The sequence below is a fragment of the Thalassophryne amazonica genome, chromosome 1, assembly GCF_902500255.1.
Source record: "Thalassophryne amazonica chromosome 1, fThaAma1.1, whole genome shotgun sequence".
In the NCBI taxonomy this organism is placed as follows: domain Eukaryota; kingdom Metazoa; phylum Chordata; class Actinopteri; order Batrachoidiformes; family Batrachoididae; genus Thalassophryne; species Thalassophryne amazonica.
The window spans coordinates 4,841,528-4,854,688 of NC_047103.1; the positions used below are offsets into that span (position 1 = coordinate 4,841,528).

Sequence of the window (13,161 nt, forward strand, 5' to 3'; positions counted from 1 at the left end):
GCCATTGATTGTCCACAAATGCGTCACGATCCATATCTGGATTTCGATCCGTTTGCCTGACTGCGTCTGATGGAGGTATGCGCTCAAATGTGTGCTGCGTTACTTCACACTTTTCTTATTTAAATGGAGGCCAAACATTAACTTGTACTTGGACTAAAGTTTCTGTTGCAGAATTTCTGTCTGCTCTTTAATTGGCACCGTCTCCTGTTCGTGTCAGCGCAGCCGCCTGGTTTCTCCTGCATTTGATCCTGCTGTGTGTTTCTGGCACTCGTGTCTGTGTCTGTGTGCGCTGTGGTCGCTGGCTGTGGACAAACCCTTCTGTGTGTGTCTGTTTTTGTGCCTCTGTCTTCCGGCTTGTTGCAGATATGTGACTGAGTTTGTGGACCTGGGTAATGTGTCAGCCTTAAGGACGTTCAGGGTGCTTCGAGCGCTCAAAACCATCTCTGTCATCCCAGGTGAGGAAGCGGATTCTGAAAGCATGCTCACCCACTCTCACCCCGCAGGAAGCTGAAATGTGCACACGCACATTGGCGACTGAATTACTGAGTACTGTGTTATTGCAGTAGAAGTACTGCAGGAAGTCACAGGAGAAAGTGGTTGTGTTGCTGTTGTTGTTGTTGTGAGTGGACATCAGAGGCTTTAAAACAAATGCAGTGCATCCCTCATATTGCCTAAATGTTCATACATAGTTAAAGAGTTTGTGTTGATGGAAATGACGTCTGTGCTGCATTAAAAAACAACAGCCAGATGAAAATGTATGGAAGGAAAATCATGCCAAAAAATTATCTGAATTCAGCCGCAGAAATTGTGAATTATAACCAAACAATTTTACCCACTTAAGATCTGGAAAATATCTATGATAGCTGTTCTGTATTGATAAACTAATTAATCAATGTTGGAGTGATAGAAAGTTTTAAAAATATTATCTGATGTGCAGCTTTTTCATTTTGAATTTGAATTCTTCCATTTAAACATGGATTATTTACTTGTCCAGAAATGTTAAATGTGTTTTAGAGTGAAAATTTGAAATGTTTTAGTGTTTGGGTTTGACTCATGCTAAAACTCTGTATGCATGTGAGCCGACTGCGCTCCGGCTTCCTCCCACATCCAAAGACACGCAGGTTAGGTGGACTGGAGACTTTAAATTGCCCGTAGGTGTGAATGTGTTTGTCTGTCTGTATGTGACCCTGTGACAGACTGGCGTCCTGTCCAGGGTGAACTCCACCTCACACCCTGTGACTGCTGGGATAGGCTCCAGCCCCCGTTGACCCTTAATTACAGTAAGGGGTTGAAGATGAGTGAGTGAGCATGATTTCAAAGCAAATTACAACTCAAAATTAAACTTTTCAGTAAAACTGGCATTTTTGTGGCAGATTAATGATAATTTGCTACAATAACATAATTAAAAAGTACACAGTGAAGTAGGTTGTTTTGACCTTTGGGGTTTTTATTAAATTTTTAGCTGTACTGCATAATGACAACAATAATGAAATAATCACTGACAGCTGTTAGCTCGATAGTCCAGCGTTGGCTAACATAGAGCTTGTCAAGGGTCTCGTGTGATGAGGTACAGTGGCCACTTCCTGCCCTTGCTACCGTAAATCTTCAGGTACCCTGTTACTGGCAACTCAGTAGAGGGCGGGGCATGCAGTCAACATCCCTGTCGGGGCTTGAACCAGCAACCTTCTGCTCTTACCACCTTTACAATAATTTCCCACCATAAACACAGTTTTGGATCCGTCTTTTTAATTTTTTGGGTAGTGTCTGTTTGTAAGAAATTACATAAAAGTAGTTTTTAAATAATCAAAATTGAGGAAAGCCTTTATTTTACCATCGTCCTCGTCTCCACCCTTTGTCTTCTGAATGTCTTCTTGCTGTTTTCAACTGTATTTCTTTGTGTTGTGTTGAAACTTGAATGTTCCTGTGGCATTTTTGCTTGTTGTTTTTTTCCCCCACAATGGCAGAATTTTATCTGAACTTAAAGTTGCTGTCGGATGAAAACTTCAAGTTTCCATGTTTGAAGTTAATCTGGAAAAAAGGGATGAGCGCCGTTCTTAGAAGATTTGAAAACAATAATTGAAAGGCTTTGACACTCGTGCTGCGTTCACATGTCGACAGTAAACAGGACGATCTGTCCTTTTTACTGAAAGGACCATGGAACATTTGTCTGTTGCTAGCTGTGAGCGCGACACCCGCACACTGTGGCGGTATTTGCCATCAAAAGTTAGAATTTTGAACATTTTCTGCTTCCCACGGTGACGAGGACAAACCGAATGTTTTTTACCTTCTAATGAAAAAACAACAACCCAACAATATGCAGACAGCAGGAGAGGTTAGACAGGAAGGGAAGTCGCATCTGAGTTCACCTTCATTCAGCTGACCTTTGACACCACATACATTTTGGTAGAAATCAGCCAAAGCACCTTGGAGACCTCTTGACCCCAGTGATTGACCTTTGGCAAATTTGGCAACTTATAGGTGGGACACCTTTGGTGCAGACTGGTGTTTATTTTTTAAAAGGTCAAATTTTAACTTTGACCTTTGACTTTTGCCTCTAATTGCAGGGTAAATATGTGAAATGATTCTGTGTTTTATGGTAAAGACACCAAATATTGCACAGACACTGTTTGATATATAATTAATATGTATATCTCACAGACGTGAACAAGTGAAGCTCTTCAGCTTCTCATCATGTCATTTCTGGTTTGCGGCTTTGTCTACCATCGGTTTGTGGCTTTTTACGACATTATTGTCCGGGTTGTGGCTTTTTCTCCACTGGGCAGATTTTTTTGTGCCATTTCCAGTTTGTGCCTTCGTCTACCTTAACAGCAAGCTGCGTGACACTCGTATAAAAATATAGATAAAACACTCTTTCACTTTTATGTGAAAGTGACTGTGAATGTGACACTTTTCTTATTTATTTGTTTGTTTGTTTAAAAATCAGTGTCATTTTGGTTGAAATGGATTCAGTGTGTAAGAAAACATAGAAAAAGACACTGCTGAGTATTTACATGGGTTGTTTGTGAAATAATATGGATTGTGACATAAAATCTAAAAAATATATACAACAAATTGTGCAAAATTTGGTGCCTTCACCATAAAACATGCAATTGTCCAGATATTTTATACACATCTGCCCCATTATGAGGGGAAATCAGACAAATTTTGCTGAAATTATTTCTGGATCTTTCACTGTGGGGTTTTGTTGTTGTTGTTGTTGTTTGCCAAATTTTCAGCTCTTCAGGTGATAAACTTTCCTAATGCCCAAATGTGGAGATACAAGGTTTTCACTCAACAGCAAACTTATGTTTTTTTTTTTTTAAGTGTGTGATGTAATTAAGCGCAAAGATGGTGGACAAACTTTCATCTGATCCGTGAATGTATGAAAAGAACGGATGGCTTGTAGCAGCTCTGTGTTCACATGTAAACATTCGGTATGGAAGATATTTATGTAAAAATGTGAAATCCACAGTTTGTGCTTTTTGATTTTAAACCATTAATATGTAAAATGTCTATGATTTTTATACATAAAAAATCTGTTTGTTTGTGTGACACACAGTGGTGGGCACAGTTCCACTAAACTGCTAACCGCTAATTATGGAGGCTAATGTTTTCGTTAGCATATTAGCTTTTTGGATAACTTTGAAAAAAATCAGCAGACCAATTAGCTTCCGATAAATTTAGTTCCGATCACTTTTAGACACATTTTTGTGGGCATAGTGAATAAAGCTTAACAGTTAAAAATTTGTAGTCTGAAATCATACATTTTAGTGCCTGCCTGTTACATGTTTTGTAGCAGACAGACAGCTATGAGAGATACAGCTCAGTCCTCTGCCAGCAGAGGACTGAGCTGACTATGAGAGAGAAAGGAAGAGGGAAGGGGGGGAAGATCATTTTCTTTTCACACCGTACAGACTTGCAGGTGTATCACAGGAGTCATGCACAGGCAGACAGTTTTGACTTATGGTTGAAATTTTAAATAAACTAATTCCTGACAAGTTATTGAAATTAACATCACCTCTGTCATTTTACAAAGTGAAAATATCAGCTATATGTTTTAGTTTTAAAGTAATGCATTAATTTTGAAGGTTTTAGCATTTAAAGACACACATACCTCAATGCATTGTGGGAAATTAGTTTCCTGACATCAGTGGTTTGTTGGTATATAACACACAAGTAACTGTAACATGTGGTGGGTTTTACAAATAAATCTGTATTTGTAAATATGACATTTTTTCTTTTGTAAAAAAAAGGCAATTTGAAAAATGACAATTCTCTTTAAGTGATTCAGCACTTTTAGCGAATGTGCAGCAATGACCTCTACTGGATGGCCAGTAGATGGCAATTTTCCCATAATGCACTGCAGCATGTGTGTCTGTTCTCTGTAAACGTTAAAACCTTTAAAATTAGTACATTACTTTAAAACTATAGCTGATGTTTTCACTTTGTAAAACGACAGAGGTGACGTTAATTTCAATAACTTGTCCGGAATTAGTTTGCTTAAAATTTTAGCCATAAGTCAAAACTGTCTGCCTGTGCATGACTCGTGTGATACGCCTGCAGGTCTGTATGGTATGAAAAGTAATTTTTTTTTTCTCTTCATTTCTCTCTTCTTTTTTCTTCTCTTCTCTTCCTCTCTGGTCTATTCTGAGACAGAAGCGCTGGCTCGTTGTTGTCTCAGTAGCTGCCAGTATACTGGAGTCAATACTGAAAGTTATCAGATTAGCTTTTAGCTGTAACTTCCACTAAATTTTATAGTGGTTTATCGGTTTAGCTTTATAAAAGTTAACTTTTAAGTTAATAAAAGTTAACTTTTCACTTTTCATTAACGGTTATCAAAGCTAACTTTATGCTTAGCTGTGCCCACCACTGGACACACGTCAGTCTAAAATCTATTGGACAAGATGGCGGGGCCAATAGTGAGACACAAATGAGCACGTGCAGTTGGAACTTTAAAAAAATTATAGTAAAGTGGAATTTTTAAATTTTTTATTTATTTATTTTTGTGCTCAGTGACCAAATTTTCAGGTAATATTGACAGTCGGTTCTTCTCATACACCCACCACCTGACGGATTCACTGTCTTTGCGTGTTTTCAGCTTGTTCATGTCGCATGTTTGTGTGACCACATGTTTACGTTTGCTGGCTTTCAGTTTTTAAAGATCTTTTATCCTGAAACTGCCGCCATGTTTGACCGTAATCGTTTTCCCGCCCGTCTGAAGGCCTGAAGACGATCGTGGGCGCCCTGATCCAGTCGGTGAAGAAGCTGGCGGACGTGATGATCCTCACCGTCTTCTGCCTGAGCGTCTTCGCACTCATTGGCCTGCAGCTCTTCATGGGGAACCTGCGGCAGAAATGCGTGCGCAGCACCGAGCACTGCATCAACGGCACGCTGCCGGCGAACGCCTCCTTCTACTGCAACAACAGGATGTGGCCGTCCATGAATGACTTCATCAACGACGAGGGTGAGCCGCCTCACACACACACACACACACACACACCTTCACGGTTAACACCAGTGAGTCTGCCGCGGTGGACGTGTTACAGTTTGTTCCCCTTTAATTGCCACACACATTAGCCACACCCCTCATCCCTGAGATAAGTCATCAGATCTGTTTCCTGCTCCATGGACAGAACTCTTCCATGAGTTTGCATGCAAGTGCTCTGTGACCTCTGTGACCTCTTGTGACCTCGTTAAAAATGCAGGAAAGTTTTTCAGTTTTGTCGCCAATAACAAAAAATTTTCAATTGTTGCTACAGTTCTTGTTTTTATGCAGATTCTGGTAGTTTATTGCTGTTTATTTATCCACTGCACCTGCATTTCCATAAACGCATCACAGTTTTCACACAACCCACAAACATTCATGGTGCAAAAAAATCGGTGTGTAGCAGTTTCCAGTACAGACGAAGGGAACAGAAGGTTCACGTTTTTTTCAGGTTTGGGGGTTTGACCAGGTTTGTGGTCAAGTGCTGAGTCTTGATGTTAAGGTCAAAGGTCAGAGGTCCTTACAAGGACAGATGAGCAGTGAGTGAGTTAGGCTGCAGACTGGCGTCTCCTAAGCGGACGGGACAACGTCATGTTGGTGCTGAGGGATGTTCCTGACATCAGTGAGATGTGCACGCACGCGCGTACTCACACACATACGTGTGCGTGCGTGTGTGTGGGTGAGTGTGTGTGCGTGTGTGCACGCTGCGGTAAAGTCGTTCAGCCAAAGCATAGAACGCGTAACATTGTCACTTGAGGTCAGCTGGAAAGATTTTGACATGGCAGAACAAAATGTTTTGGACATGGCGGCGCCGCTTACTGAGACGTCTGACATTTCACCACGTGCGATGGTGAGTCTCACACACGTGGAAGGAGGTGTGTAGCCATGTTTGCTTTCAGGCACAGGTTTGGAGCCCAAAGAGCAGAACTCTGAGTTTTATTTTTCCTCCATTCAGGGCCGTCAGTGCCTCAGCTGCACACAGCTGGAGCCAGACTTCAGGTTACGAGCACATCAGGAAGAACGTCGTTTTGGATGTGAAGGGCTGTTCTACTGACATTCACACAGTTCTTTTACATTCATATCTGAAACATAGAAATAATAATAATAATAAATAAAATAACTGAATACCTCTGCACAATACAAAAAGTCCACAAAAACATCTTAATCACATTTATACAGTAAATAAAAACTGAAGAGCTACTGAGCTGCTCTGGATTTTGCAGTAATATTAGACATTCTTTAACCCTCTGGGGTCCAAAGGCATTTTCTTGATTTTTATCACACATTCAGTAACTTCCCTTTAAGGTATTTACATATAGTATAATGCTGCAGCCAGTCTGCTCCGTGTCAGCCTGATCCCGTCAGATCTCAGAAGCTAAGCAGTGCAGGATCTGGTTAGTACTCGGATGGGAGACCTCTTTGGAACACCGGCGGCTGTGTGTGTTTCTCCAGGTAAAACTGGAGTTGCTTCAGGAAGGGCATCGGGCGTAAAACTGGTGCCAAATACCGATGCGGATCTGGCTGTATCCGCTGTGACGACCCCGAAAAATACGGGAGCAGCCAAATGAACAACAGCAACATATAGTATAATGCTCACATATTGCCTATCAAAACGTTCAGAACAATCTCAGATTTCTGAATGTGAGACATATATTGGTCTAGAAGGCAGCGTAAAAGATATAATTTGGCTCTAATGCTGAAAGTATGAAATGCTTTCAGAAATTCTTCAAATCTGAGTAAATGTTTTTATTCATGCGGACAAACTGTTATAGTGTAAGAAATCGGTTTACCAAAGTCTTTAGGTCACAAAAGTAGTGTAATATGTGAGAAAGATTTTAAAACACCATGCAGCGCAGCAACACCACCCAGAAATCTAGACTATTTCAAAATGGTATATTTATAAAATAATATCACTTACCTGTCTGCTGAATGTCTTCTCTTTTCGGTTAATTTCTTTTTAGATGAATAAAGTCAATTATGTTGATGAAAACTGATGTCACAAAAGCCCATTGCTGCCTTGAAAAAAAAAAGAAAATCTGCATCAATTCTGAAAAATAAATAAATAAATAATATTTTTTTTTTGAAAATCCCTCCACATGTATTTTTCTAAGGTAGTTTTCATTGTAAGACTAAATTTAAAAAAGTGTTTTCAGCATGACCGGCCCATTCTTTCAGCGTTCATGAACATTTACTGTCATGTTTCAGTGAAGATCTCCCACTAACACACGGTACAGCCAGAGCACAGACAGGAGACATACCCATGTGACATTTTCAGCCCTCTAGGATTGGCTGAGAGTCAAAGATCATCTAGAGGAGAGATGGATATTACAGCTGAGAATTTGTAGATTTAGGAGGTGGCTGAACAAAGTCTCTGTGATGTCCTGGCACTGATCCATTAATAGAAATATGATGAAAAGTACACGTAGACACACCGGCATGTCCATGGACCCCAGATGGTTAATATTTGCAATGTTCTGAATGATTCTAAAGTCATTTTTCTGATTGTGAGGTGTGAAGTTTGCAGCGTCGTACTGCGATGATGCTTCTGTTCTGCAGCCACTGGAACGATTCTGATACAGAAAAACCCTGATGCAGTCTGCCACATTTCTTCATGTAATGTTGAGTTGCATCAGGAAGGGCATCCAAGTGTAAAACCTGTGCCAATTCAACAAGAGATTTTCACTTTTTCAATTTATTTTCATTTATATAGCACCAAATCACAATAAAGTTGCCTCAAGGTGCTTCACACAAGTAAGGTCTAATCTTACTAACCCCCAGAGCAAGAACACAGGTGACAGTGGGAAGAAAAAACTCCCTCTGAGGAAGAAACCTTAAGCAGACCAGACTCAAAGGGGTGACCCTCTGCTTGGGCCATGATACAGACATAAATTACAAAACAATTTACAAAAGGAATATACAGGAAATGTTGCCGGTACACAGGACAGGCGGGTTACAGAAACAGACACCAGACCCATCTGTGGATGGAGCCGCACCTCAAACAGAGAAAAAAAAAAAAACAGAATCAGGCATCAGAAAGACAACAAATACAGTATAATTTATCAGCATTAAACAACAAGAAAAACAGAAGAAATACTAAGGTGATCGCCGGCCACTAGCTCTAAGCTTCACTAAAAGACCCAGAATTTAGATAAAGTTGAGGCTGCGACACGCTCCGTTTACTAATAAAATGAATTAAAAAGAGTAAAAAGCATAGTAACATACAGAACTATACTGGTATACTAGCCATACAGAAGGGAAAATAAGTCTGGACTTGATAGTCTCCACAGAATCTGACTGTTTTATTGATGCAGATCCACCTTGGATTTGCTGTGGCGACACCCAGTGAAAACAAGGGGCGGGTGAAGGGACTTACTTATTTACCTCATGCAGTCTGCAAGAAATGTACCATGTAGGAGACAGATACCCAAAGCAAAAAGGCCAACTGCCAATCAGAAACAGATCATGCCACAATTTTATTGAAATATATCATTTCTTTAAACATCCAGGTAAATTAACCTTAAGTTATTGGTCTTTTTGCTGTTATAAGAGAGGCCTTGATTAAAGATGGTGTCATGAGCGTTTGTAGAGATCTATGTGATGTCATAAAGTAAAGGTAAGTCCCTTCAGCTGTTCCCTTGTTTACACACTGGGTCATCACCGCAAATCCGAGGTGGATTTGGCACAGGTTTTACATCGGATGCCCTTCCTGAGGCACCTCCACATTGCAGCAGGGGTGGGGTTTGAACCGAGAACCTTCTGCACTGAAAAGTCCACTAACCACTTGGTCACCACCCCTGCTTTATGATGTCATAAAGATGGTTCTTTAAATACAAAAAAGTAGAAAAAAAAGCATTTGAAACAGAACAGGATCTACCTCAGTATTTAAACATTATCTCCAAAAAATGTAATCAAAACCTGTTTTGTTTTTTGATAAATAATCAAACATCCCAAGATGCACATCAATATTTGTCAGTTGTGTTTTCATTTTAGATTTGGTTTTGACTGTTACAGTAGATCCTCAAATATGTCAATTTGGGTTTTCACATTGTTCTGGATAATATCTACACAAAAAGACATCAAATTTCTGTTAAACACAAAGAGCTGCGTTTAATTTTGGCGTGATTATACTTCCATACACAACACTTTTTCAATTAGTATTTTCATTTTAGTTTCTGTAAATTAACTCAAAGCTAAAGACATACTTTCAGAAGAACAAACTTTGTCTTAAGTAAAGTGACTTTATTTTTTTATGTGGTTCCTGTTTTGTTGGACCTTTTTAAAAAATACTCCACTTTGATGAGCAGCGCAGCTCGATATCCAAAACAAATGAATAATTATTTCACGTAATGATGCAGCAGACGGTAAAATAAATCAGAGCTCCTGATGTTCTCTTACTTCTGTTAAAAGCTCGACCCTCCAAAATAAAGGCGTCTTACAGTAATGGACTCCGGACGTGCTGGACGTTGGTCGTTTACTTTCTATTTATTCATTTCCAGTTTGCTTTGCCATCCATCACATCAGTCAAATGTCCCCCACAGGCACCCGTATCGACCTCTAAAAGCTGAAACCTGAGAGCCTCGCTGCCGAGTCTAATCGCACGGAGGCCTCGGTCGGTCTGAAGACAAAACAGCCCTCAGTTGGAGATCAATGCGAGATGTTCTGCACGCCAAACATTTCCCATCATGCCCTGTTTGTCTTGTCTAGTCAGAGCCATCTGACAGCAGCCGCACTTCTTAGTGCGCTGCTAAATAAATTACTAACAACAGACGACATGTATGAGATGTTTCCCAACCAGCTGACAAACCTGGCTCTCAGGGACTCCAACAGGATGAGGACCAGGAACTCCAGCCTGGACCCTCTCACCGGTTCTTTGTACCTGCTGGAGTCCAGGGTGCGAGCTGCTCTGCAGAAACATAGATAAAGTGTCTTTAGATCATACATAGAAATAAAATTTACATATTTTGTTGCGCAAACTGGAAAAAGTCTTTGAGGTTAATGCTGCCCTAGAGTTTTATACTGGCAGTAATTTTCTTACATATTTGTAGCTTCATCTGTCACAATATGAACCTTCAGCAAAAAACAAAAACAAAAAAACAGTAAGTTGGAAATAAAATGGAAAATAAAAAAAGAATTCACTTCAGCACCAAAATTCAGTGACGGCTTCATCTTAATAAGACTAATTATTCCACTGAATTGTGTTGAAATGAAACAAAATGTCTCAAAGTGCAATTTTTTTTAATAAAAAGAAAATAAAAGAGAAGGAACAACAACAACAAAAAAGAATCCAAGTCCTGATTAAGAGTGACATTTAAAAAGGTTTGTGTTTTTTACGCGTTTCTACAGAACAGCAGAGAAACTGCAACAGATAATTTATTTTTTAAGGACCATTTTGTTATCGAAAAGAAAGTTAAAAATTAAAACTTCCAAATTTGAAACAGCATGTAAATTATTACACAAGAGAAGGTAAACTTTTCTTTTTTTAATCCTGTAATGTGCAGTAAACATTGATAACTGATAACATTCAAAGTATTCCTTTTTAAATCCCGATTAACTAAACCAACGATTTGCATCACTTTTTACCAAAATTGGAGCAACTTTAACTTTTGACCCCTGTAAAAACTGACATTGACCTTTGCCACCATTCTTGCTGTTTTTACCCCATAACTCCAGAACATTCAGTCACAGATTGTCCAAACTATACCTTTATGGAGTCTTTATGATCAGACAAATAATGTGGTGTAGTTTTCAATATGATTGGAACTTTTTTATATTTTGACCCCTACCTGACTGCAGCTGCCACCCTGGATGGCCACCATATGTTTTAGTGTATATTCATGATTTTACTGAGGCTGGACTGTAATTTAGTGTCCTTAAGTAGGACTGAAATGTTTTAGTGAAGCAGAGAAGGAGTGCAAAACAGGAAAGCAGATCAGATCTATGCTCAGGCTTCCCATGTGCCTTCTGGCAAACTGCAGCTGAAATTTCAAATGTTCTTTTTTTTTTATAGAAAATCCTCCTCTGGACCACTTCATATTGAAGCTGTATAATCACTGATGCAACAGCCCAGTCTGACTTTTTTTTTTCGTCCTCCTGTCACGAAATGAGTCAAATTTTCGTGACGGGGTTTTTGTTAACTCACTATTACTAATACTCCTACCCCCAACCCTAACCTCAACCACCCTGACCCCCGCGCTTCACCTTTAATTTCATGCAGCCGTCACGGAATGAATTAGAATTCATTTGTGCTGCCGTGACGAAAATGAGGCGCTTTTCGTCACAATATCACGAACCAATAGATTAATGTATATTTTGTGCTGCTGAATCACGACTCGCCGTGAGACCAGGTTGGATGCAACAGACAAAAGTTGCCCGATGCACAGTTTCTCCAAATACAGCAGACTGTGAGTCCTTCAGAGCTGTCTGGGTGTCTTGGTGGCTTCCCTCACTGGTTAATTCAAAATGCTGCAGCTAGAGTACTGACGGGGACTAGAAGGAGAGAGCATATTTCACCCATATTGGCCTCTCTTCATGGGCTTCCTGTTAATTCTAGAATAGAATTTAAAATTCTTCTTCTTACTTATAAGGTTTTGAATAATCAGGTCCCATCTTATCTTAGGGACCTCGTAGTACCATATCACCCCAATAGAGCGCTTCGCTCTCAGACTGCAGGCTTACTTGTAGTTCCTAGGGTTTGTAAGAGTAGAATGGGAGGCAGAGCCTTCAGCTTTCAGGCTCCTCTCCTGTGGAACCAGCTCCCAATTCAGATCAGGGAGACAGACACCCTCTCTACTTTTAAGATTAGGCTTAAAACTTTCCTTTTTGCTAAAGCTTATAGTTAGGGCTGGATCAGGTGACCCTGAACCATCCCTTAGTTATGCTGCTATAGACGTAGACTGCTGGGGGGTTCCCATGATGCACTGTTTCTTTCTCTTTTTGCTCTGTATGCACCACTCTGCATTTAATCATTAGTGATTGATCTCTGCTCCCCTCCACAGCATGTCTTTTTCCTGGTTCTCTCCCTCAGCCCCAACCAGTCCCAGCAGAAGACTGCCCCTCCCTGAGCCTGGTTCTGCTGGAGGTTTCTTCCTGTTAAAAGGGAGTTTTTCCTTCCCACTGTAGCCAAGTGCTTGCTCACAGGGGGTCGTTTTGACCGTTGGGGTTTTTCATAATTATTGTATGGCCTTGCCTTACAATATAAAGCGCCTTGGGGCAACTGTTTGTTGTGATTTGGCGCTATATAAAAAAATTGATTGATTGATTGATTGATTGGTTGCCTTCCAGCACGAACACTCACTTTTTGAGAGCTGCCTGCCTGACACAGACTTTGAGACATATTCAGGGACTTGGGAATGTTCATATGTTCATTGTGAGCATTATTTCTACACATGGTGTCCCACCTGTTTGTGTTTTGGGGTCTTGGTGCTGACTGCTCTGCACACGTTTTAATGTTTACACTCGTCAGCTGTAGTTTGAGCGGCTCGGGCTGTCCCGCCGCGGCGTCCTCAGAGCGTCCTGAGGTGTCAGTCTGTGGGTTAAAGCGGGACGCCGCGGTGCTCCCTGATGCACGTGATATTTGAGTGAAGCTCTGTGGATTTTGGAGGTGTAGACACAGAGAAACAAAACCAACCAGAAAGCATGTGGACAGAGAGGAATCTAGGACAGAGACCTGACCTGGA

General features: G+C 40.5%; 1 protein-coding gene across 1 annotated transcript in view; it reads left to right on the forward strand.

The window, feature by feature from the left end:
- The window catches only part of LOC117524748 (sodium channel protein type 4 subunit alpha B-like), a 295,022-nt gene that overhangs the window by 36,133 nt on the left and 245,728 nt on the right, over positions 1-13,161 (forward strand). The window contains exons 6-7 of the mRNA XM_034186600.1: positions 364-455; positions 5,222-5,464. Coding sequence (XP_034042491.1) covers positions 364-455; positions 5,222-5,464 — 335 coding nt within the window. The remainder of the gene's footprint in view (positions 1-363; positions 456-5,221; positions 5,465-13,161) is intronic.